This window comes from Clarias gariepinus, chromosome 19, assembly GCF_024256425.1.
Source record: "Clarias gariepinus isolate MV-2021 ecotype Netherlands chromosome 19, CGAR_prim_01v2, whole genome shotgun sequence".
NCBI classification, from domain to species: Eukaryota; Metazoa; Chordata; class Actinopteri; order Siluriformes; family Clariidae; genus Clarias; species Clarias gariepinus.
Window position 1 is genome coordinate 29,453,619 of NC_071118.1, and position 27,042 is coordinate 29,480,660.

A 27,042-nucleotide genomic window follows, 5' to 3' on the forward strand; every position below is an offset into this window, starting at 1 on the left:
CACTCCCTGCCTAAAACTGACAATATACACATGTAGTGAAAAAAACAAGTCAAGCTTTAGTGGAGAAAATGTCCAAACTGTGAGCCTAGAACAGGGGTGTGTTTATTTTTAAACATGTAGTTCAATGCAGTCGCTTTGCTCCAGTGTGTTCACCATGAGTTCTCAAAGATGTACATTAGTGATGTAATATGGCTCTATCTCAAATGGGCGTGGCCTAACCCACAGTTCTGACACTGACCGTTGCTCAACCTCAGCTACCTCACTCCAGTTCCTAACCGATCTCGACCAGACATGTACGTGGGACTGTTCTAAACCCCACCCACACGGTTATTATTCTTATCTAACTGCATGCAGTATTTTTAAACCATTAAATATAACCAAACCACGGCGGACTGATCAGCTCAGGAGATGATTCTGAATGATAAATCTACATGTAGCTGTTCATCTACATGGAAGCGGTGGATCACAGCATTTTTTCCTTCACAACATTTTGCCGAGTCAGGAATACTCTGGACAAAGTCTACAGTCAATCAAGTTTATGAGTGTAAATACAGAGGTTTTAGCTCGATGCAGAGCACTGGGAGCTCTCAGGAACAGGAACACCTGTCTCTTGACGAGTAGAGTTGATCAAAATCCTCTAAAAAACCCTGCTCAGATCTAAAGATGAACTTTGCTCAGTATGACTGGAAGAGAGGAACATGGAGAAGAAAAGAAAGGGCAGAGCGCACCACGTCATCATCATCAGACATGGTGGAGGCGGTTTCAGTGGGTCTGTGTCACCAGTGTTTCTTGAAGATGTGATGGCTGACAGAAGCAGCAGGATGGAGTCTTGTGTGTATCTACTTTCTGCTCAGATTCACTCAAATGCTGCAGAACTGATTGGACTGATGGAGCTTCACAGTACAGATGGATGACAGGCCAAAACACAGCGCAAAAGCAGCCCAAGGCAAAGACCTGGAGTGTTGTTAAAGGGTGGAGTCGGTCACCTGACCTGAGCTGCTTTTCACTGAAGACCAATCCGAACAGCGACTGAAGGGTCTGCTCTAAAGCAACAGCAGAGAAGCTCAGAGAGGAACCCCAGCACGCGGTGATGAACATGAGCTCCAGACGTCAGCCGTCACTGATCCATCCGGTCCTCATACACACCTTTCGTTTCCTATCTGTCTGTTGATGAATAATGAATTTATATTCCCTAATAAATATCCTTCAGCTCTGACAGATATCGGCACACCCCCCCTCCCCCATCAGAGCGCCACGTGCTGATATCATTCACACACTCCTGACACTCCAGTCTATAAATCCCTTCTATAAATTTCACAGCTTGCAGAAATGCTCTATTTTTAGTCCCCTATGCTGTATGCAGGCAGATGATTGAACTGTAACTCCCACAGTGTCACGACAGCACATTTAAGATGCGTTAGCGCTCCAGATATTCAGCAGACGACATCATGATGTCATGATCCTCTCCTGGGAGAACCATCATGAAGCTGCACAAAGAAATGGCGGCGTTACACATGATCCCCAATTCCGTGTGCTCTATTCGAGCAGTGAGTGCGGGTAAAGCTCACACTGAGTACAGGAGGGTTTTTAAGGAAAGCCTCAGGGTTCTATGTTTGGCTCTTCTCATCTTTAAAAAAGAATTCTCCTGCTGCTTGAAGCACTTGAAGGAGAAGAGCACGGACTGCGGTATAATCCGGCTCGAGACGATTGTGTGCCTCATGCAATATTTATGCAACTGCAGTCTTTTGTGTGTGTGTGTGTGTGTGTGTGTGTGTGTGTGCGTGCGCAGTGTGAACCACAATCCTTTAGGGAATGCTCTGCCTCCAGAAAGTTTTGTCTGACACACTTTATCATGTTCAGTGTGAATGTTAAGGTTTTTATCACTGAGAGCTCTATAGGAAATGTACTGTATTGTGTGTGTGTGTGTGTTCATTAAAAAAAAGGTTCAAAGGAATGGTCATGCAGAATGCTGCCATGCATTGTATGAGGTGAAAGTGCAGTTTGGGCCTGATTAGGTTTTTTGTTCCAGTGTGTCATTACAGAGTTCGGACAAACGCTAACGTGTGTTTTGGCAGATACGCGAATCACAGGGAAACTGACACGAGTGCCAAAGAGACACGTGTCACTAGTGCTGAGTGAACGGTGCGGCTTTAACATCAGGTCACAATATGATGAATTCCTCCTACATGGCATGTCGTAATTTATATCTGTTTATTGTTACATTTATTCTCAGTGAAACAAAACTTTCCCATATCCACTATTCATGTGATTAGTTCATCTGTCTATGATTGGTTTCTATAAAAACAATAACATGTTAAAACAAACACATTAATTCTTAACAATGGGTTTGAGAGCAAAATGAGATAAATCCAAAGAAGCATAAAGTATTTCACACTGATAGAAAATATATTGTGCACGTTTTAACACTTAAAAGTCACAAAGCTGTTAAAAAGCACACGTTAAAAAGATGTCCAAACAGTGTGAGTTATAATGTGGCAAAAAAGTATTTATTTAGCCACCAATTGTGCAAGTTCTCCCACTTAAAAAGATGAGAGAGGCCTGTAATTTTCATCATAGGTATACCTCAACTATGAGAGACAACATAAGAAACAAAAATCTAGAAAATCACATTTTTGAAGATTTTATTTGCACATTATGGTGCAAAATAAGTATTTGGTCAATAACAAAATTTCATTTCATTACTTTGTTATATATTTCCCTTTGTTGGCAGTGACAGAGGTCAAAGTTTTCTGTAAGTCTTCACCAGGTTTTCACACACTGTTGCTGGTATTTTGTCCCGTTCCTCCATGCAGATCTCCTCTAGAGCAGTGATGTTTTGGGGCTGTCGCTGGACAACACGGACTTTCAACTCTCTCCGAAGATTTTCTATGGGGTTGAGATCCGGAGACTGGCTAGGCCACTTCAGGACCTTGAAATGCTTCATACGAAGCCACTCCCTTGTTGCCCGGGCGGTGTGATTGGGATCATTGTCCATGCTGAAAGACCCAACCATGTTTCATCTTCAATGCCCTTGCTGATGGAAGGAGGTTTTCATTCAGAATCTCACGATACACGGCCCCATTCATTCTTTCCATTACACGGATGAATCGTCCTGACCCCTTTGCAGAAAAACAGCCCCAAAGCGTGATGTTTCCATCCCCATGCTTCACAGTAGGTATGGTGTTCTATGGATGCAACTTAGCATTCTTTCTCCTCCAAGCACAAAGTTCTGTTTTGGTTTCATCTGACCATATGACATTCTCCCAGTCCTCTTCTGAATCATCCAAATGCTCTCTAGCAAACCTCAGACAGGCCTGGACATGTACTGGCTTAAGCAGGGAAACATAGCTGGCACTGCAGGATTTAAGTCCCTGGCGGCGCAGAGTGTTACTGATGGTAGCCTTTGTTACTTTGGTCCCAGCTCTCTGCAGGTCATTCACTAGGTCCCCCGTGTGGTTCTGGGATTTTTGCTCACAGTTCTTGTGATCACTTTGACCCCATGGGTGAGATCTTGTGTGGAGCCCCAGATCGAGGGAGATTATCAGTGGTCTTGTACGTCTTCCATTTTCTAATAACTACTCCCACAGTTGATTTCTTCACACCAAGCTGCTTACCTATTTCAGAGTCTTCCCAGCCTGGTGCAGGTCTACAATTTTGTTTCTGGTGTCCTTTGACGGCTCTTTGGTCTTGGCCGTAGTGGAGTTTGGAGTGTGACTGTTTGAGGTGGTGGACAGGTGTCTTTTATACTGATAATAAATGCTATTAATGCAGGTAGCGAGTGGAGGACAGAGGAGCCTCTTAGAGAAGAAGTTACGGGTCTGTGAGAGACAGAAATCTTTCTTGTTTGTAGGTGAACAAATACTTATTTTCCACCATAATTTGCAAATAAATTTTCTTAAAAATCTTACAAGGTGATTTTCTGGATTTTTTTTTCTTATGTTGTCTCTCATAGTTGAGGTATACCTATGATGAAGATTACAGGCCTCTCTCATCTTTTTAAGTAGGAGAACTTGCACAATCGGTGGCTGAATAAATACTTTTTTGCCCCACTGTATTTTTGCAGACTGTATACCAGTGTATATTTTGTGGAATTCATCAAAATGCTGTAACTCCACTTCCAACAGTTTTGTCCCAATTAATAAATCTACTTGCAGTTGTGTTCATGGATAATTATATATGCACTTTATTATTGCATACAATAATAATCACACTAAAAATAATAATAATAGTTATAATAATAGTAATATGTCACGGCGTGAACCTGTGATGGGCATCTGCATTGAAGGGCCGGCAAGAGCCGCTGCCCAAACTTCATCACTGCTAGCACTCACCAGCTGTGTGCCCCTCTGCCACCTGGGCACCGCCTGGACCAGCACGAGCAACACTCATTACTTCCCTGCCCAGTCCCCTTCTCTTTTCCTTCTTTTCTAACTAAAACTAAAACCCTTTTTCCATAAGACCTCGCTTTGTGTCTGTGTGTCAGAGTTCTTACAAATAATGTTTGTTGATTACAGCCTCTAACAGTCACGCTTTGATTGTGATTCTGTATCGAGTCAAACAGAAAGTAGAGTTGGCAAATTAGATTAAAGGAATACGTGTAGATCTTTTTTTGTATTTTAATTATATTACAATAATTGTTAAATATAATGAGAATGAGGTTATAAATAGTGCAGAAACTTTAGTTTACAGCATCATCAGCCTCAGCCCCTTCGAGCTTCTGTCACTACACGCCAGGTCACGCCCCGTCTCAAGCAAAGTCATGGTCACCTGCGCCCCTGCTTCATTTCACTCCTCTTTGTTCCTTTCTTTTTGTCGCCTCATGTGCCGCTCCGCGCGCACCTGTTCCTAATCTCAGTTCATCATCTCGCCCTATTTAAACACACCATGAAACATCCATTCTCCACCAGATTATTGCGTGTCTTCATGCCCAGTATTCCAGAAATCTTGCCTCGGATCGTGACGCTCACGTTTCTCACTCTGGACTCTTTTCTCACTTGGATTTTTTTTTTGGCTCATGACTTTTGATCTCGTTTCTCGGCCAAGATTCTGGATTCTGGATTTTTTTTGATGCTTTGGTTTTGAACCTCGCCTGTCTAAAACCACGATTTATCTCTGCGGAAACACCATCATTCAACTCGTGCTGACCCTGCACTTCTGCGCTTCTTTGCCAAACTCGTGCCGCGCCTCCGCCATACAAACCGGCAAAATCACCTCATCTCACCACAAAGCAACCAAAGCTTTCCAACTCGCGCTCTGCACTTGGATCCTTCGATTTCAGTATTTAGTGCATGAATTATTACAGAAGTCCATGACTGCTGGGGAAAATGCAGTGACACTAACCTCCGTCTTCGTCTTCTTGACTTCAACATTTTCCAAAAATCCATCAAACTTATTTAGTTTCTCATGCTAGTTACTGTTTTGCCCAGCCACCAGTCTCACTTCACTGATCATGTGACAGGAAGCAGCAATGTCACTGACCATATGGATATGTTGTATTTTGATGTGTAATATGGTCACTTGGTGTCGTGTTTTGCAAAAAACATACATTTAATGCTTTAGAATGAAACATATGCTACAATGTAACAAAAATAGTTTGTATATAAAAAACAGTGTCTGAGAAAAATCTTTTCACCAAGTGTAAATCTGCAGATGGCTTTTATCTCTGATTATGTTCAGATTTTCAGCTGCACTAGTGTCAGAGGTGAACTACTGTTACTGTTAAATTAATCACCTTCTGACCAATCAGGAGCCAGAACTCAGCAGCTCTGTCACAGCAACTAGTCAGACATGTAACCTGAACCTGCTCCTGTAAATACCGCCTTAGCTTTTTAGCCCAAGTTGTCGACATAACTGTAACAGTAATACAGTGTAAATTATTAATACCCGGGTAAACATTACACTGTAATAAGACAAACCTCTAGCAGGAGTACCTCAGCCCACTGTCTCTGTTCTCTGCTGAATAATTGATTCATTTCTCATTGTTTCGGAAACACATACTAGAACACTGTAGCTGATCGAAGGATAGACTTTCCTAAATAAACACTCCCACTACTGTCCATGTCAGGTGACCTGTATGTTATGTAGATTATAATTTAACACACACTGTTATTATATAAAGCAAAGGTTTGTCCTTTCTGCGCGTGTCCTATATATCCAGCGTCTGGCTGCTTCTGTGGATTTGTGATGTGGTGAGGATGAAGCGAGTGGACTGCAGGGGAACGATGAAGATGTGCACTCGCTGTGACACCAATCTGCCCGACCAGCCACCATATTAACACTGACATCCCCCATAATGTCACGGCTTGCCTTTATGACCAGGAATTTATTCGCTACAGCAGCATGCTAACGCTGTGCCGCTGCAGAGTTGCGCCCCAGGGCAGAAAGCCATGGAATTTAATTGTTTTATGTAATATGAAGGAGGAACAATGAAATATAACACATCTATAATATAATAATCTCATCATCTGACGTCATGACTGAGTTTTAACCGAAAATATCTAATACTGTTCACAAAGACAATTACTAGTGCATTCTGGGTATTATTTAAAATTATAATAGTACTAGCATTGTTTAGCATTGAAGATATGAAACATGGTAAAAGCTGTTTTAAATATACTGTTAAAGTAATATTAATAATAATAATTTATAATGATTACCAATACTAAAATATTTCACTCCACCGTTTTTAGGCTCCATCTCACTAAGATTGAAACTACATCTGCAAAAAAAAAAGTAAAAAAAAAATGGGTGAACGCAAAGAACTTGGAGGGAAGATGTTCTCTCCTTGTCGTTTTTGGACACATTCTTTAAAAGACTGGTAAGGACGTAAACTTAATAAGGACGTAATAACAACAACATTGAGCAGTTAACGGCATAACCAACACCTCCTAGGGACATCACTGGCCTACCACAAGCATGGCGTGGACGGGAAAGGGTGGACGCCATTCATGCAGCGGGCTATCAGCGTGTCTATGTCACGTTAAGAGTGTTTAATATAAATACTGGATCCGGTTCTTTACACCATCACTTCATGATGAAAAGCACTGTTTGTTTCCTGGTATTGATACCAACCCACCGGACGCAACGACAATGTAGCAAGCACGTGATATGAGGCTGGGTCTGATCAGACATGGTAATAACAGGTAAGCGTGTGATCATGTGCGTGATAGGACATTAGAGACAACATAATGGATGGACTGAGAACCTGACAGGGACACAGCTAGGAACTAGTGTGAACTTGATGAATGCACATTTTCCAATTTTACCCTGTTCCTCCTGCATTCTTCACTATTTTAGGACACAGTGGGACCCTCATGGTCTTCGTCACAGTGTAATGGTTACTTAGCTTAGATTGCGGCGTGCATTCAGAGTGGCATTGTGTCTACAAACTTATACAACATCACAACATTTACCTTAATCCAGAGTTGCATATGTTTTTGGCTCAGATCTTGTATCAGTAATGGGAGAGTTTAACCTCTCTTTAACATCCTCTCCAGCACGTCCACAACGATTTAGTCCCAATCCTGTAAGTTCTTGAATAGTGCAACTTAATCAAGGGTTTACGTGATCTTCCATTACACTTATTCATGATCTTCGTCAGTGAAGTCTGACTTCAGCTCCGAGTTTCCAGGGTTTAATATTGTGTTAGACAGCTCTTAGCCCAATTCCAGCCATTTTAGCTTTATCTCCTTAGTTGTTGTCTTTGCTTGATACAGGATAATAATGTGACTCTTCTAAAACATAGTAACATCTTATGCTTGTACAACTTTTTTTATTTTCAGTCATATTTTGTTTGGCGCAGTGGCCTTGTACCTGGAATGTTAAATGATTAATGTACAGTACATTTAAAATAAATTCTAGTAGATAAATAATAATTAGACTGGTAAAGGTCTTAATGGTTCTTATATAACAACTAATTTTGCTCTCTCTCTCCCTCTCTCTCTCTCCAGTCAAACCCACTGTGATCCAAACGGACATGTTTGTTAATAGCATCGGCCCTGTAAACGCAATCAACATGGTAAGTGATTTCCCTTAGGGGTAAAAAACACCTAGCACTGTAATCTTGATGCCAATTAAAGTGTGGTTAACGTTTCTCGTTCTCTCTCAGGGGGAATTAGATTTACATTCAATTACATACGCCATTGTGCTTTGATGTTGGCATTTCTGTACAGTATAGACTCTGGCACTCAGGGATAAAACGCTAACAGAACCTCGCTGTGCTTAGAGATGATGAGCTGAATCACTGAGAGGGTTTAAAGGCGTGCCTCAGGGCTTGGTATATGGAACCTCCTTGATGTTTATCACTCTCTTATACCTTCCTGGATTTGAATCGATTCCATCTCATTCCATCTCATGACTCACACCAGACTAATTGAGACCCGACTTTCATAATCCACTCAGCTCGCTTCTATTTTGGAGACGCAGATCAGGAATTAAACAGACGGATATAAATAGCAGATAAAGACACCGCTAGTTGTTAGCAGTTGCTATAATTAAATTAATCGACACAGTCAGGAAGAAGATAAAGTTTTATTCTATGTTTAAAATAAACCCGGGCACTTTCTCTCTTATTGCATTAGCACATGTTTTAACATTAATGTATGTAGTTGGTAATGAACAATGTTTTACTAATATTAATTCAGTTTGAATACAAATGTAATATCAGTGATTTTTAGATTTTATGACAGAATCTTTTGCCTTTTTATTTTTTTGTGATCTTTTTTCATTTGTTTGCTAATATATATTAGCAAACAAATAAAAAAAGATCACAAAATATGTATGTACTGATATATATACAGTGAGGTCAATAAGTATTTGATCACCCTGTGATTTTAAAAGTTCTCTTACTTAGAAATCATGGAGGGTCTACAATTTTCAGCATAGGTGTATTTCCACTGTGAGAGACAGAATCTAAAAAGAATAATCCGGAAATCACATTGTATGATTTTTTAACAATTTATTTGTGAATTACTGTGTCGAATAAGTATTTGATCACTTGCTTATCAGCCAGATTTCTGACCCAGGGTTAGGGTTAGGGTTACCTGTTATTCTGCTTTTAAATAGTCCAGCTACACTCTGCTCATGATTCTAAATTAGTAGCACCTGTTTGAGGTCGTTAGCCGTCATAAAGGCACCTGTGCACCTCACAATCAGCCAAAGTCTAAGTAGATACATGGGGTATCAATGATGCTAAGAATGGTGAAGAATCAGCCCAGAACTACACGGGAGGAGCTGGTCAATGCCGTGAAGAGAGCTGGGACCATCGTTTCCAAGGCTACCGTCAGTAATACACTAAGACGTCATGGTCATGAAGAAGAAATCTGTCTGATAAGCAAGTGATCAAATACTTATTACAAATTAATTAATTGTTCAAAAATCATACAATGTGATTTCCGGATTTTTCTTTTTAGATTCTGTGCTGTAAATTGTAGACCCTCCATGATTTCTAAGTAAGAGAACTTGCAAAATCACAGGGTGATCAAATACTTATTGACCTCACTGTATATACCAGAGGGGGAATATATATTTATATAGGTGTTGTGTGTGTGTGTGTGTGTGTGTGTGTATATAAATAAATAAATAAATATATATATATATATATATATATATATATATATATATATATATATATATATATTCCCCCTCTGGTCCATTCTAAAAAATGTAAAAAAATATTTTAACTTAAAGTAATGCTAATAATCTTTTGCTAAAAATCTTCATTGCAATCTATTAGTATTATAATTTTATAAATATCCTGATTGAATGTTACTACATTTCTGAACTTTCCTCTACACAGGACACTGTGCTGCCCACCAATGTGTGAATAGTTTAGAGTGCACCACCTGTAGGATTATAGAGGAACTGCAACATTTCACCACATCAATGCAAACATAGAGTATATAAATAAAAGAAATCAGAAAATTTCTTCTTCACATATCCCAGCGATGATACGGCGACCCTGAAGCTGTTAGGGTTAAGGGCCTTGCTCGAGGGCCCTACAGTGGCAACCTGGCAGACCTGGGGATCGAACCACCGACCTTGCGCTCAGTAACTCAGTGCCTTAGCCCTCTGAGCCAATTGTTGTTGTTTCAATTCAAAATATTTTCTTTAAGTTTATGGAATTTTTATGATAACACTCTAACTGTTCTTGACGTTCCTGCTTTATGTTGTTCACATTCTTAACCTCCCTTTACCATAAACAGGAAGTGAGTTTATTGGAAACGAATGCATGGTAAACCTTATTACATTTTTGGTATCAAACTGTTACCGTGTTCTAAATATTTCATATTAAAAATGTCCTGCTGTAGCAGGATCACTAATGCAGCTGAACATTATCTTCTTATTAATTAATTCTCTAACGTTTAATGTAATCTAATTAACAGTCATTTTAAATTTGGAAAAATGTTACATTTAATTTTTTTTTTAAACTCAGCGTTTTATCAACTAAACAAGAAAACACAAGGACCAGTTTTTATTTAAATTTGTAAACATTGCTTTCATCTTAAAGCGCCCCCCAGAGGCTCCAGAAGAAAGTCAAAAATCTCACAGAGGGCTGTGTGTGTGTTTGAGATATCTTTAGATTTAGAACATTTTTGTGTCTTCAGTGTCTCTGAGGATTTTTTTTTCAGTCCCGTCTGAAGTGAGTTTCGTTTCCTTTGATGCTCTGAGCTCCATACAGAACCACATGGCTGGTTCTCCGCCTCGCCTTTTTATTTATAGAAATAAATAAAAAAAATCTAAACACACAGGGCAACTGTGACAAAAACCACCAGATAGGAAGCACACACACACACACACTCACACAGAGCCATGCTGCGGGTGTGAATGATGTTACACTGCTGCTGCACAATTAATAACATAAAAATCTAAATTGTAATTAGGAGCTGTATGATTATTTAAAATAAAAGCTGCTGTATTACAGTTAATTAATACATAGTGAGGAATTCATGTAAAAATAAATTTAAAAAAATGATACATTTATTTGTTAAATATTGCAGTTTTAATCACAATAATCCTGGCGTGAGCTTTGGTGGACTCGCCCGGCCCTATAATGCACCTGTAACATGTTCAGAATGCGTAAGTGATCCTGAGTGCCAGAAAGCGTTCCATGTTTAACACAGGACTCTAAATCTTTTACGGGAAAATTAAAAACATTTAATTGAGGATTAAATAAAAGAAATCCGTGATTGAAAGCTAAAACTCCTAAATGAAGAAGATTCTGTGGGTATACATTGGAAGTGAAGAACCAGTGATTAAATGTAAGATACCATTAAGAACCCTTAATTGGAAAATAAGTCTGAATTAATTGTAAACTAAGAAACACTTTGTAGCTAACAAGACTTCATTAATCTAAATTTGAAGCTAACATTCCTTCTTTAATTCAAAGAACCCTTAAAGACGCCTTTTTCTAAAAGTGTGTGTGTGTGTGTGTGTATGTGTGTTAACTAAGTGAGTGTGTAAAACTGTTACTTTTTAAACTTAGAACCTGTCAGGAGTTTAACATTAATCTGGTCTTCACGGTTCTTTTAGTGTTCGTTTAATAATCTGGTCTCTGGAACGCCGACCTACTCTACTGGAACGTCCTGTAAACACTCTGAACTAAAGACCCGCTCAAGGAACTACACTTTTACTCATTTTCCCCGTTATGATGCAAACCTGGTTTTCCACAAAGCAATAAAAAAAGAAGATAAATAAATAAATAAAGGAGTGCAGGAGTAATAAAGTGCCGCACTGGACCGTGTGCCGTTGGCTGTTTAATATGCTCAGCGTCGTGATGCAGTTTTGAGCAGAGAACACGGAACCCAGAAGAGCCAAGTAATATTCTGGGGATAATGACCGACCTGAGGGAGTTAGCGAGTTACAAAACGTCATGGTTAAAACCGAGAGCCCATTAACTGCCCCGTTAAACATTTAATTTTCAGGTTCAGAGGGTCAAGATGGCCGCTTTCACAGGCTCGATAAACACGGACGAAACTCTGTACGGCTTAAAAAATCCCACTTATTCTCATGCGGATGTGTTCTGGTCTGTTCACAAGACGGGTTCTGCTAAATAAACCCAGATTTCACCACAGAGTTTACATGTTTACATTTAAGGCAGCAAAAAAGGTCACAGTTTCTTTGTAATCTTAATCACTGGAAAATATTAACACACTGACGGGCCCTGGCGGATGCTGGGAGCAGGTTGTTTGTAAAGTTTGTTAAGAAATGAAATGAAATCTAAAAAAAAAAAGACCATTGAATCGTGATATTTATAAAATCACAATACTAACAGAATTTCAGTACAGATGGACTTGGCTCCTGGGTATCGTGATGATGATATGGGATCGGCCGGCCCCGAGTGGCTCCCACCCCTACTGTATAGTAACCTCTACACCTGTAATCAGATCTATTTTTGTTGGACCATGATTTGATTTTACAAGTCAATCATCTGCTCGAACCATTAAACATACGCTGCAATTTATTGGGTGATTTTCTTCTCACTTTTTTGTGTGTATTTTGATTCATCATAAGTCAACAACCAAACATCAGCTATTGACACACGTTAGCCACGCCCACAAAATTCTATAAAAGACAATGAAAATGAGCAAAAATGACAACTGAACAATAAAAGCTCGGCATGTGCTTTTTCTAGCACTCTTTATTTTTTTCCAGGGGGCGCCATTTCTTTTGTCCAAATTAATCCGCTAGTCTTATTTCCCTTTACTTAATTCAAAAAGTGAATTAAACTCAACCGCATAAAAACAATAAAAATCCATGCACAATCATAGAAGGCCATCATTTTTCCAAACTAACACCATTTCCATGAACACCTGGCGTTCCGAGTGTAAACGCACCCGGGAATGATTTATGAAGGAGTGTGTGAGTTTAAGAAGAGCTTTTATCTGGTGTGATATTCACTGCTCGTAAACTGACACGTACGGAGACCTGAATTGGAGAAACGCTGCTCTGGTAATTTCCGTAATCACTCCCTCCAGAGCCTCGGAAACCTCCCCGGCTCCATCACGATGCTCTTGGAGCGAGTTAAAACGCTCTCAGAACTTCCTGAAGAACTTTAATGTGCGTGTAATTGTAGCTCTGGGTTCAGGCATTACACCTCGCCGTTTTCAGCTCAGGGAACACAAACGTGCGATTCGTATTAGAGCCACGCTGGTGTAATGTTACTGACACACGCTAACCACATGATAACAACCACATGAGCTTCAGATCTGCAGACACGTGCAGAAACCAGGAGAGGTGTTACTGCTAGAACACGGTCACATTGATTACTTTGATGTGCATGTAGGCATGTCACATGACCATGCCCCTTCTTTTCCACTATATCTTGGAAATAAATTGACATATAAAAATTTAAATATAGTAAAAAAAAAAGACATGGTCATTGTCCCTGTCTGCCCCACCCCCATACCCTCCCTCTGCGCCCCTCTCCCCCTACAGGAGTACACCATCGACATCTTCTTCGCTCAGACATGGTACGACAGACGCCTGAAGTTTAACAGCACCATGAAGGTCCTGCGTCTTAACAGCAACATGGTGGGAAAGATCTGGATTCCTGACACCTTCTTCCGGAACTCCAAGAAGGCCGACGCCCACTGGATTACCACGCCCAATCGCATGCTCCGGATATGGAACGATGGGCGGATCCTGTACACGCTGAGGTGACATGGGTCGACTGTAGAGACTTTTCCTTTTAACTGTGAGAAGTGTGTGTCTGCTGCGGGGATTAAAACTCCATGTTGACGTGTGATGTCACGTTTCTGTGTTAGCACGGAGCAAGCTTGGCGCTTTAAACTATCGGTTTAACCCGAAACAGGATATCGTATGCCGTCGAAAGCGTATCTGTAAAGAAACTCATTAACCAGGCAGCGCATTAGCGCCTCCGTCTTTTTACACGGTTTATATTTATACTTCACAAATACACTAATCATTTTAAATGAAAATAAGGACAGTCTGATGATGGATTAATTGAAGTTTCATGCTAATGCTTAACGCCAAAGCAGCTTTTATTTCTTGTTTGTTAATTTCTCCTTTTTGCCCACATAATGGGAACGGTCTAACACTGCAGATTGGAAAAGTCTTTGTATGTGTGTGTGTGTGTGTGTGTGTGCTGCAATGTGAAATGAATCTTGGCCTGTGTTAGCGATGTAATCGTGCGAGTTATTTCTGTCCGCAGGTTGACCATCGATGCCGAGTGCCAGCTTAAACTGAATAACTTTCCCATGGATGAGCATTCCTGTCCCCTGGAGTTCTCGAGCTGTAAGTGCGGCCATATGCTGCTCCTCCACTCCTCCAATGTTCCTCCTTTTCTTTACACTTTCCTTCTGTGCCAAAAACACGGCTCTTTAACACTCTCATAGAGCCCTGGGTATCACTTTCTGTCCTTCTCTATCTCCCCTTATCTCCATCTATCTATCTATCATTGTGTGTGTCTTTCTCTCTCTCTGTCTCTCTTTCTGCTTTCTTTTCTTCACATTTTCTTCAGACACATAATGATGAAAATGTCACTTTATTCCCGCTCCACCTGCCCTTCAGCCCATCAGGCTCAGGCTGTTCCAGAAATCTCTCTCTCTCTCTCTCTCTCTCTCTCTCTCTCTCTTTCTCTCTCTCTGTCTCTCTCTCTCTCTCTCTCTCTCTGTGTCTCTATTCCACTCTGTCTCTCTCTCTGTCCCTCGTAACTCAGCAGAGGTGATCAGAGACCTTTTTCATGCTAATGAGACTGCCAGAGAGCACATGGAGCACCACGGGGAAGAGCTGCACAGAAATCTTCCTGACAGAGTTCCTCTAAAACAAATCTGCTGAAATAATTGTAATAAATGTCGCAGGATGGAGATCGGCCTCGGTCCAAACAAGCTTCCCCTCGGTATACCTTACAGAGAGAGAGAGAGAGAGGAACAACAGGCGTGACTCGATAATCCAGCTTTATCGAGAAATCCAGAGATTTCAGTCGTCTATCACGTGGACTGAATATGCTTCTACAGGAAACGTGTCTGTAAAGGGAACTCTGTGGGTCCAGCGTGTAAACCGCACACTTACTTAAACTCTTTAAAGCTACTCCATTAACCTGATTATGCAAATGCTCTCACTTTTTTAAAAGTATCTTTTGAAATCTTTTTTTACTTTCATAAGTATTTTTGAGCTTGAGGATGATGGGTCCAGTACCGCCACCTACGGGACTGGAGTGCGAAGCAGAAGGATTAGGAGGGAAAAAGATTATGGCTCTGTGCGAGACGCGACATTTAAACGCTGAACAACACAAATGGCAGAGCGTTTCAGGGCACTAACTAACCGGCGATGCGTCTGCACTTTTGGCTCGGGATAAGCAAAACAGGATTCTGTTCAAACAGAAGGAACTCTGTTGCTAGGCAACCACAAAAAGGGCTAATGATTTAGCTAACTCGACAAAAGGGCAGCGTGAATGAGGTCCAACTATTGGGAATATCAAGGTGTGTGTTTTTTTTTTTAGGTTATTATTATTATTATATTTCCCCATAAAATTGCCGACTGACTCAAAACAAAGTCTGAAGCTCATTATGTGGAAGGAGAAACTTAACGCTTTTTACCTCCAAAGCACTTGTTAGACATCCATGTTGATGATCCATGATGATCTTCGTTTGTGTTTCTGATCCTCTCCTGTCCGCAGACGGTTACCCGAAGGAGGAGATCGTTTATAAGTGGAAGCGGAGTTCTGTTGAGGTCGGAGACATCCGCTCATGGAGACTCTACCAGTTCTCCTTCGTGGGTCTGAGGAACATCTCAGATATCGTCAGCACCTTCTCAGGTCATTAAATCCGTTATCATAATACACACACACACACACACACACACACACAAACACACACACACACACACATACACAGCCTGAGTGCCTCACAAAGAAAAAAAGAATGTTCTCTCTCTTCCACTCTTTATCTGAACCAAAACTAACAGAACCCTGGTTCCACATCGTGTGTCCCTGTCTCATTAAGTCAGAGGTTATTCTGTCCATTCCATGCAGTTTGTCTGAATTACATGTTAAATAAAGATTATACAATATTTCAGGACATTTTAGAACCCATGAGGTTCTTTGTTTGTCCTTCTAGGAAGGCTTCTAATAAGAACCATAAAACTTTCTACCAGTGAAAGAGGCGTCGCCTTTGTACCTGTCTGTTGTCTTGAAGGAGGCGTGGCTTGTACTTGTTATCACAGTAAGGTAGGCGCGGCTCCTATCTGTCATTAACAGTAAAAAGAAAAAAAGTCTGTCCTCTGTAGCAGCCAGGCAAAGTGGGCGTGGTTTCTGTATATTTTGGGTGATTTAACGTGGGTGTGGTCTATCTATTTATCAGTCAATAAAGTGGGTGTGGTCTGTGTATAATGGTCATAATAAAGAGGGTGTGGTCTGTTTATTTGTCAGTTGGAAAAGTGAGTGTGTCCAATATCCAGTGTTGGTCACGCCCATAAAGTGGGCGTGGTCTATCTGTCAGTAGTGTTTGTGACCTGTAACTGTCAGATAGTGAAGTAGGTGTGGCCTTTGTATCTGTTGGTCATAGTAAGTAGGCATGGCCTTTTTATCTGTCCGTCATTGTAAAGGGGTGTGGTCTCTGTAACTGTCAATCACAATAGGAGGAGCGTGGCCTCTATAAGTTTTTTCCCAAATGTTTTACTGCATCACACACAACTACAGTAATGTTTAAATATTCACACTTATTTACACTTAAATATCACTTGATTTATTCGCATCAGAGTTTTGATAAACATGCATGTGCTTTAAACGACTATAAACACTCACACACACTCACACACACGTCTGTAAGCCTCTTTCACGCGCTCTCTTCTTCTGTCTACAGCCACCGTAAATCACTTCCACATCAATCACTGCCCTGTTTACAGAGAAATAATTAAGTTGAGACAGTAAGAGGGAGGACGAGGACACAGCCATGCCATCTGCTCTCTAAATCACTTAAAACACCCGCGCACACACACACACACACACACACACACACACACACATCACTGTAGTGACATTTTCCTGCTGGAAATAAGATAAAGGAGGTCTGATAAGGAGCCAGATGTTTGTAGATGTGTGGAGAAATGAGAGGACAACAGTGTGGGCACATCTGGAGGAGAATAATAGAAATGTAACCCCTTGGTTATGGGTTAAGACACGGCCATCTGTCAGCCTACAGAGAGAGAGAGAGAGAGAGAGAGAGAGAGAGAATGATCAGTACTTAGACGGCATTAAAACTTCAACAACTATCATGTTTTTTTTTTTTTACATATTTTATTTGTTTAATTAATAACTCAATCCATAAAAATGTCAAAATCATAGACTTTAATATTGTCCATTCTTCTTCTTCTGAGACACACATTTTTCTTAAATAAGAACCTTCATTTCTGGACAGAACCAACCAGGAAGCTACCACCACCACATCACTTTAGAATCTCTGTTTCATCAGTCCACGCTGGATTCAACACTCGTCCATAACAACCAGGGGGTTGGAGACGGTCTGAGGTTGTCCTGTGAAAAGCTTCTTCGTGTTGAGCTGTGGATCTCTTGGGCTTCTTTAGAGTTCTCTTGGTTAATTATTTGACTAGTTCTCTCTTTACATGCTCACATAATTTAGCCAAGGGTTCCAAGCTCATAGGTTTCACACTATCCATCCATCTGTCTATTTATTATCTATTATCTAAAGTGCTACACCTTATTCTGTGTAGGGTCGGGGGAGCAGGGTGGGGTACGAACCTGAATGAGGTGCCAACTCTTCATAGGATAAAGGCACACAAAGCGTACTGTGGAGGAAACCAGAGAACCCTGAAGAAACCCACCAAGCACAGGGAAAGCACACACACACACTCACACACACACACACAGAGTGGAGGAGAGAATCGAAACCTCTAACCCTGGAGACAGGCAAATACTTGCCGTGTTTTATTTCTAATTTATTATCATTTAATAACAAAAAGTCTTTATGACTCCATAACGTTGAAACTTTCAAGGGGGTAAATACTTCTGCTCGCTCTCTCTGTAGAGAATATGGAATTTGTATATTTTTTTCTTGCTTGGTGTTTCTCTCAGAAGCTCAGCGCTGATTAATTATCCGCACCGCAGCGTCTCGTTTCAGCTGAAACCCGACACACTAATCCCTTTATTTCAGTCTTGACTGGTTCGTCTTCTCGCTCCGCTTTCTCTCAGGAAGACGATTGCTATGGCAACCAAAACAATCAGCATGTCCTTCGAGTCCTTGTTACTCTGCAGCTCGTTTGGCGTCATCATCTTTCCAGCGTCCGTACACTCGCTCCTCTCCCGATCGTGACCGGAGTCCTGAGCTCAACCAGATGTGTTTGATGTTACAGTCACAGCTGGATGCTGAAGATCTTAATGATGGGGTTTGGTGTGGACCTTTTAGTGAACAGGGTGGCTGGTTTGGGACACACACACACACACACACACACACACACACTGCACTGATGATGTTTATTTGAGCTACAGTGCATTGCATAAGTATTCACTCCCCCTCCCCCTCTCCAATGAACTACATCCACATGAAACTAACATGGACTCGTATAAGATTTTGATTTAAATCACACGTTTCATACTTGAAAGTCTGTATTTGTGTTTTTTTTAATTGACACAAATCATAAATCTAAAAAAGCAGACTCTTGTAGGTTGTATAAGTTTTCTCCCCGTCATTGGAAGTGGGGAAACAGCTACAAGCATTTCAGCTATGCACATCTAGATCCTGATGTGTCTGTCCATAATTCTTGAGCTCTGGGAGATTGGACAGAGCGCAATTAGCTTGAGGTCTGGACTTCTACTGGACCACAGTAACAATTTCAGGTTCCACTCACATGTAGATTTGCCCCTGAGTGTATCCTTTCTGAAGGTGAAGCTCTGCCCCAATCTCAAACCACTTGCAGACTTTCTTCTAAGATTGTCCTGGACTTGTTTCCATTTATCCTGCTTTCAAGTCTTACTTATACAAATTGTTTGTACAACACAATCCTTCCACCACCATGCTTCAATTAGTGCTACAGTAAGTGCCAAGGCTACCAGAGAGGGCGTGCGGCTCACTGCTCCAGCAGGGTGGAGTCTCCAGGCTGATGTTGTCCTGGGAACATTTTCCCCTACCAAGCTGTGTATCTGTCCATCTCCTCCAGTGTTTTTGGTTAATGAGTCATGTTTACATTATAACAGATTTAATCTGATATGGTTTGGGACGCATCCACAGCTGATGATGATGATGATGATGATCTACTCGTTTTTTTTTTTATTAGTTTATGATCTTTTTCCTTTTAAAACATGTTTAATTTGTTGGGTCTGGTTGGTTAGTTCCTGTAAGCGATTCTGATCTTTTATTGCCTTTATACCGTTTTTAAAACTTGCTGTGTTGTAGATGAATTAGTTTTGTACTTTTTATAGCGCATACGCTAAAATGCTTTGCAGTGCAGCAATAAAAACTTCATTATCTTTTCTTTTGGTTTCTTCTGGGAACAAAGAGATAAATGCATAAACGCTAATCACAGAGTGCCGTATCAGAGGGAAAAGCAGCAGGAGAAGAAGAAGAAAGCAGGAAGTTACCTTTAAACCTCTAAAGCTGTAAATGTCTGCCAAATCTATTTTAAAAACTATTTAAAGTGGAAGGAAGCAGTTTGTGTGATCAGAGGTGGAGAACTGAGAGTGAAATGCTCGGCGTTATCTCTGTGAGTTTAGCGATAATGCTAATAATAATGATGGGTGGTTGAGTTTATTCGCCGGCAGCAGTAAGTGACTCTCGGCATCAGGAGTGATGTTTCAGCACTCTGCTCCGTCCCATAAGCCCCTGCTCCTCGCTGCAAATTGGAGAGAAAATTCTTATTTACGGGTGTAATGTGGTTGAGGCGGCAGAGGCAGGAGGCAGGAGCGAGTGTTATTTGCTTAATCCCATTCGCCCCCTGAGAGTCCCGCAGGTTCTAAAGCGCGGCAGATGATAAACGAGCCGCGCAAACGAGTTATTATTACATTGTGTAACTCTATCTGGGAAGGAGATTATTCCGGAGAAGATTTCCACCACCACGGTGCTGGCAAGAGGAAGATGATCATGATTAGGATGCTGTGCTCAATATTTCACTCTCGCCTCTTCAATCCGAACGCAGACTTCAAATCACACTAGCGATTTTTAGCGCAGAATAAAGAGAGGGCATGAATAAATAATGTATACGCTGAAAAAAAATCTGTCCTGTTTGGATTGCACAAGCAGCCTCAGTCTCGATGTCTGGGGGATTTATTTATTTATTTACTTACTTACTTAGTATGTATTTTTATTTTACTCGTCCCTTTTTTTAGTTTGCTTGTTTTTTATTTAGCATTATGCATTGTTTTTCTTCCTTTATATTTATTTCATTTCCTTTTTTTCTTTTCACCTTCTCTCTTTTAAGATATTTTACAGTACATATCACACACACACACATAACTAAAACGTACCGGTTTTTAAATAAGTAAATTAACAAAGAGCCCATGATTAAATGATTACTGCATGTTCATGTATATTTATGTATGTTCATCGATTGTAGCATTTGTAATGGAGGTAAACACGCTCCGCTCCTGTTAAACGTGTTTATCTGCTTCTGTATGTCTATTTCCTGATATAAAAAAAAAGTATTCTGTGTAATTTTGTTTTAATTCATGTGATATATTAATAAAAAGCCGCGGGAGGATTAGCTTCTGGCAGGATGATTTGGATGATAACTAGATGCTGAGAAAAGAAAATAAGATAGAATAAGTAGATGTGCAGTCAGAGCTCAGAAGACACTTGTTCTGCGTTTCCCAAATCCGTTTTAAAGTGTTTAATTGAATATATTACACTTTTAATGGAGCACTGATGCGGTTACCACGCCAGACCGTTTCTCGTTAGCCACGTTAGCCGGATCCCGAGCAGAGTTGTGGACATTTCATTTCCCTCTGAACGTTTTCCATTAAACCTTTTGATCCTGAGTTCAGAGGCCAGAAACACGCTAACAGTTTACTGGATGTCCGCCGCACGCATCACGCTGACACCTGGAATCATTGCTAACACTTCCCTTTCATGCTCTTCAGAGACTTCACAAACACCTTCAAACCAAAAAAAGAATATAAAAAAATATAAAAAAATAAATAAACGTAAGGAAGAGAAAAGATCCAGCCGGAGAACTCTGCGATGCCGTGGGCGTGTGGAGATGAAAGGGTTGTAATGTTTTATTCATTTTTTTTTATATCACTGCCACCATTTGTTCTATTAGGAGGAAGTCGGCTGACAGATGAGATCTTCGAGCTTTGAGGTGTCGCGCCGGTTGCGTTCTTATTAAAAAAAAAAATCACGGAAGAGCTTTGATGTTAGATGCGTTCGGAGAGAAAATCAGCCCAGCTTTTATTCTTCACTCCATCTGCAGGAAGGAAGGAAGGCAGCAGCAGAACAGCTGAGAGACCTGATCAATATTTCATTTTAGCGCCACAAAAGATGCCAGAGGAAGAATAGACACAGACATTTTGTCTTTAAGAGCATCAAGAAACACTGCTGTTTTTCCATTTCTATCAGCGACGTGAAAATCGATGATCGGTGACGTCGTTAATGGTGTTGGTTTGTTGGAAAAAATGCTAATGTCAGCAATCTAAAACTCATATTCCAGACTGGGACACAGCCACTCATTGACCGGGGAAAAAAACTTTCAGCTCTATGTCTGTTACAAACTGCTGACACTGGAGACTCCTTTCACACATGGGCTCTAATTAATCTAACACAGCTTGTATCCGTACTCCAGGACTCCTCCTGACCCGAGTGTGAAAGGGTGGAGCATGACGAATCGTTTCACACACAAATCTGACACCACTTAAGCTAAAGGCACTCCAACTAAATATGATATTTTTGGCCAGGTGGTGTATTTATAATAATAATTTAGTGTATTATTTCACAACAATCAGGTGTTGATTAGTTTTATATAACAGCAGCAGTTTTGAAAGGCTTAAAATTATAAAAAACATTTATTCTTAAACACAACTGAATTTTTTTAATATTAACAATAAATAAACAAAAATTCTTATATATATAAACAACAGCATCTATACGGATTTTTAATTCATACTGTATATATCCCTTTGTATCCCTCTGTATATTTTACTTACAGTTATAAATTTGTCCTGGGGCTTTAGAAATATGAATCTTGGTTTTATTGTTAATGAAATTGACTCCAGTAAAGTTCAGTGGTTCCAACTGGTACCATTTGGTCTGGTTCTTATTTCTAATTATGTAGCGGTAAGACTCCATCTTGCTCGGTCTTGGCTATAAACTGATCCAGTTCTGAGAAAGTCATGAGTTACAATCCTGCTGTTTTAGAACAGCATCGAGCTCATTTGAGATCCCGGAACGAGACCTCTCAACCCGAGCTCTGATCATCTTCTTCCTCCTCATGAATTGTGTCAGATAAAAGTATCCTCTTTCCTTCTCCTAAGATGAATGATGAAGGCTGAGATGATTTTAGGCTCTTAGCACAGGGTCATCAGTAGAGCACCACGGAACTTTAGATGTCCTCCCACTGACCCGCTGGATCATTGGATTACATTTAAACTACTTCTGAACTTTAAAGAGATTTTTTTTCGGGTGCTGGTGGAACCCTCCCCTGGATGTACCTTCAACCCTGGGCTTCATAGAGATATTTACAAATGTGTCTGAGTTGTGTAGAAGAGCACTCGGGTTCTTGTCAGGATGTTCTCTACAAACTGTTCAGCAGCATGATGAGGAAGGTCAGATAAAGATGTAAAGCTTCCTGGTAACCTTCAGTACCTGAGTGTTCAAGTGTAATGGAAGGTGCTGCTAGGTGGGCGGAGCCTATCTTCCCTGTTAGCATGAGCAGATTATTGCATGCTGATTGACTGGAATAGCATGACCAACATTTTCTTTCTGTATTTCTAGGTGACTATGTGGTTCTCACTGTCTTCTTCGACCTGAGCAGGAGAATGGGCTACTTCACCATCCAGACCTACATCCCCTGCACCCTGATTGTCGTCCTCTCCTGGGTCTCCTTCTGGATCAACAAGGATGCCGTCCCTGCTCGCACATCCTTAGGTACCAGAGACCTTGTATTAGTTTTAAATATTGCCAGTGAATATTTTAGTCATTTCGATTTTATCGTTAAATCCTACTTATTGTGAGAACCTCACACCATGGCTGTTGCTAGCACTGACTGATCGCCATCACTTCAGCGGGTTTATGAGACGTTTAAATGTGACGCAAGGCTAACGGTACATCACCATGCTAGCGCGAGGGGTTTTGCTTAAGATGATAATGAACTAGCATTTGTAGAATACCAAAATAATAGTAGGGTGTAGACCTCAGCCTTCTGATTAGAAGGTCATATGGTTAAAGCCCACTGCTGCCACTGGACAGATGTATAAATTAGATCGATGTAATTTGCTCTGGAAAAGGGCATCTGCTAAATCCTATAAATGGAGATCTGATAACATGTCTACACTTCTGTTCCTCAGTACAAAACCCAACTTCTCACACTGACCCAGGCACAGAAAGACCATGGGCACTGGAGAGAGCAGCTTGTTTCTGGATCCCAACCCAGAACCGGCGCCATTCTTGTCAGGTTGTCGATGCCAATGTTGAACCTGCGATTAAAGTGTCATGTTTCCGATTAGTTTCTGCTAGAAGAGTTTTCACATGAGAGAAGATACGGTCTGGTCTTAGGACCCAGGAACCTCCCGAGTGGCCTCCTGTCACACGGAGATGGGGTCTGAGTCCCACGAAGTAAAGCTGGCCTTGGGGTCTGAGTGGGTAGGGCTTGCTTTTTTCCCTGTCAATCACAGTGATATGAGAAAGTGCCGGCTTTCCTCTCAGTGTTCTACATCACAAGAGTTTGATTAAACTGAAGGGGATTGTTGCCAAGACGTCTGCCATGTGGACAGACGTCAGACCGTGCCCACCATCAGATCCCCCCCACTATCAGATTTTAGTTCCTGCGCAAAGTGACACACTGCAGGTTGAACCAAAAATTCCGTCACTCTGTTGAAGTATTTATTTGCGTTATTTTATTTATGAATTTTGGGAAACCGAGATTAAACACGCTGATGCTGTGGATCTGTAATCCCTGCTTACTTGAGGCAATTCTGATAACGAGACGACCTTGCCCAAACACAAACATCCGCACTGCAAATTTATTAGCAAAGGAACTTACTAATTAAGCTTATCACTGGAGGTCTTGAGCCCCAGAGGTGTTCCGTCCTTTCAGTGAAGGAGCAGATGGTTGTTCGCAGTGAACACTCCCCTGCCACACTCTCCTCATGCATACCTTAATGAGGCATTAATTATACAGCGCAGCAGGCCTCCATCAGCCGTTAATTCAGGTGCAGATTAGCCAGAATATTAGTGAGAGAGGCTGAGGAATTTGTGGACTATTGCTTCTGCCCTTGTCCTCAGAAGACATCTCTAATCTTCGTGGTTGCTGTTGTTCTAGCACAGGAATGTCTGCGGATCAGCTCAGTGCCGCGCAGACACTAGCACGGCTAGTCACAGACCACAGTTCAGCTCAGTGATCCTTTATGCTAGCACATTAACATTATTGCTAACAAGTGCGCTAAGTCTAACTATGTTTTCATGCAGGAATCACCACGGTGCTCACCATGACAACGCTTAGCACCATCGCCAGAAAGTCCCTGCCCAAAGTCTCGTACGTGACAGCTATGGACCTCTTCGTGTCCGTGTGCTTCATCTTCGTGTTCGCGGCGTTGATCGAGTATGGGACGCTGCACTACTTCGTTAGCAACCGCAAACCCAGCAAAAACAAAGACAAGAAGAAGAAAAACCCGGTGAGGAAATGGTGCATGGTTTAACAACGGCTAGTTAGAGCTTTATTAAAACATTTTAGTCCTTGACGTAACATCAGATTTTAAATTAGCAAAGGTAAACGTCCACAGCGTTCCACCTGCTGAAAAACAATCATCATAATTATTATCATATGCTACAGTGTTTATGCTGTATTTATTGTTTAATCTTTTTCTTATATTTTTAAATAAATTATAATAAAATTATATAGTATAAATGCTGTTTTTTTTTTGGTAAATGGGGGGTGGGCTTAGAATTTTTTTTTTTTGTTATTAAAATAGATTTTACTACCTAAAAAAATTTGAAAATTTTCATTGTTTTATCTTATTTTTGTTTGTTTAAAATAAAAGTAATTTTTTTTACATTTAAACATTTTTTTCCCTAAAACAATAATTCAATACAGTGGTACCTCGGCATACGAAGCATTTTCGGTATACAAGCAACCGTGCTGGTCGCGCATACTGTACGTCTGGTCGTTCGTCAGTGGAAAGCCGAGTGAAGGGAGTTTTTTTTTTTTTTGCATTTTGTGGAAGATTTAGTGAAGAACCCAAGAATATTATGAAGCACTGAAGAAAATGGAGCAACTTCGTTTTAGGTTAAGTGAGGTTTGATGTCTGTTTATTTCATATTTTACTTCATTTACATAAGTTTTTTATAGTGTTTGGTAATTTTGTAATAGTAATATTTTTGGGCGGCTCGGACTAATTATCTGCATTTACATTGTTTCCTTTGAGACAATGCGTTACGCAATACGAAATTTCTCCTTAAGGACTCGCCTCTGGGACGGATTAAACTCGTCTGCCGAGGTACCGCTGTACTGTACTCACTTTATTCTTGCTTACTGTAAACTGGATGCTGTTAGCTTTTGTTTGCTGTTAGCCGCTCCAGGAAACGAGCGTCACACACTCAGCATCTTCACGCCGTAGCTGTGTGATGCGGTGGATGTTTAACTTTGTTTTTGAACTTTAGTGGATTTTTGGAGTAAATCCTCAAGTCGAGTCTCAGCTCCTCCTCCTGTGTGTGTTTTAAACCTCTTGTGTCTGTGCAGCTGAGTGTGTGTATGTGTTCTTTATGAGTCCATCACTTTTGTTGTTTTTTTTTCTTCATGTGTCGGAATTCGTTATTTATTTATTTTTTTGTCCTTAATTCGATGTGTTCTTTTTGTTCTTCCTGTTTGGACCGAAGCTCCTCCGGCTCTTTCCCTCCAAGGTATTTTCGCTTGTCTATGGGTTTTGCATGTGTGTGTGTGTGTGTGTGTGTGCACTGTCTCTCTGTTCATGCTAACCAATAAGGTTTACTTGCGCGAGCACGATTAGCATCACGCTACTGCTAATAGCTGCTAAATGTCTTGCGCTAAAAAGCAGCGGCTGAAAAACGGCGGCTAAAATTCACTCCTCTGTTTGAGCTCATTAACATAATTGTTTTGCGAATTAAAGATGGTGGCCCCTTTTTTTCCTAACCTACTGACCTACCTGTGTGTGTGTGTGCGTGTGCGTGCGTGTATAAGGAGTCAGCAGAGCTTTAACAGCCTGAAAAAGACAACCTTGCTAACACTTAAACTCGAATGAGCTTAAAAAAAATAATATGAGAATTATTACAGTTCTGTAAATAAACATCTTTCAGGTCAAGGAAACACTCCATCCTACTACTACTATTACACTAATATTAATAATAATAAAGAAAAAGAGAAAAGGAAAAACCAGAGTATATCAGTTATTTGACATTGAGTTCATCTGATGATTAAAAATTATACAATTTCATAAAAAATAATAAAATGAAGTATATTAGCTTTCACAAAGTTATTTTTGCCTAAAGTTTTAATTACACTACTCACTGCCATTTTTAATCAGAATTAGAAATAGCTTTTTTTGTAAATAGTTTTATCATTTTCAGAACTGATATTAAAGGTTTTTTTTTCACCTCATTTTAAAAGTATATTGCGTTCTTTAGTTAAAATTTGTGTTTAGAAAGTGATAACTTTTATAAAACTTTTATCCATTCATTTTCAATTTCAAGCTTTTAAATAATGTAATTTGCCACCATAAAACAACTTTCAGATTTAATATGTTTTAATTTGAATTTAAATTTTATTTTATAAAACTCTTCTTTAAGCAGGTAACATTAGAAATATGTTTTAGCACTAAAAATGTATTATTGTTTATTTAGTTTAAAAACTTACATAATCAGTTAGAGTTTTAATATCGTCAGATTCATATATATTTTTTATTTGTTT

At 40.3% G+C, this 27,042-nt stretch overlaps 1 protein-coding gene across 2 annotated transcripts in view; it reads left to right on the forward strand.

The window, feature by feature from the left end:
* Positions 1–27,042, forward strand: part of gabrg2 (gamma-aminobutyric acid type A receptor subunit gamma2) — a 58,232-nt gene that overhangs the window by 24,317 nt on the left and 6,873 nt on the right. The window contains exons 3-9 of one of the 2 annotated variants that reach the window (XM_053477829.1): positions 7,950–8,017; positions 13,435–13,655; positions 14,171–14,253; positions 15,638–15,775; positions 22,896–23,048; positions 24,588–24,793; positions 25,995–26,018. In XM_053477829.1, coding sequence (XP_053333804.1) covers positions 7,950–8,017; positions 13,435–13,655; positions 14,171–14,253; positions 15,638–15,775; positions 22,896–23,048; positions 24,588–24,793; positions 25,995–26,018 — 893 coding nt within the window. The remainder of the gene's footprint in view (positions 1–7,949; positions 8,018–13,434; positions 13,656–14,170; positions 14,254–15,637; positions 15,776–22,895; positions 23,049–24,587; positions 24,794–25,994; positions 26,019–27,042) is intronic. The other variant, XM_053477830.1, reaches the window with a different exon arrangement.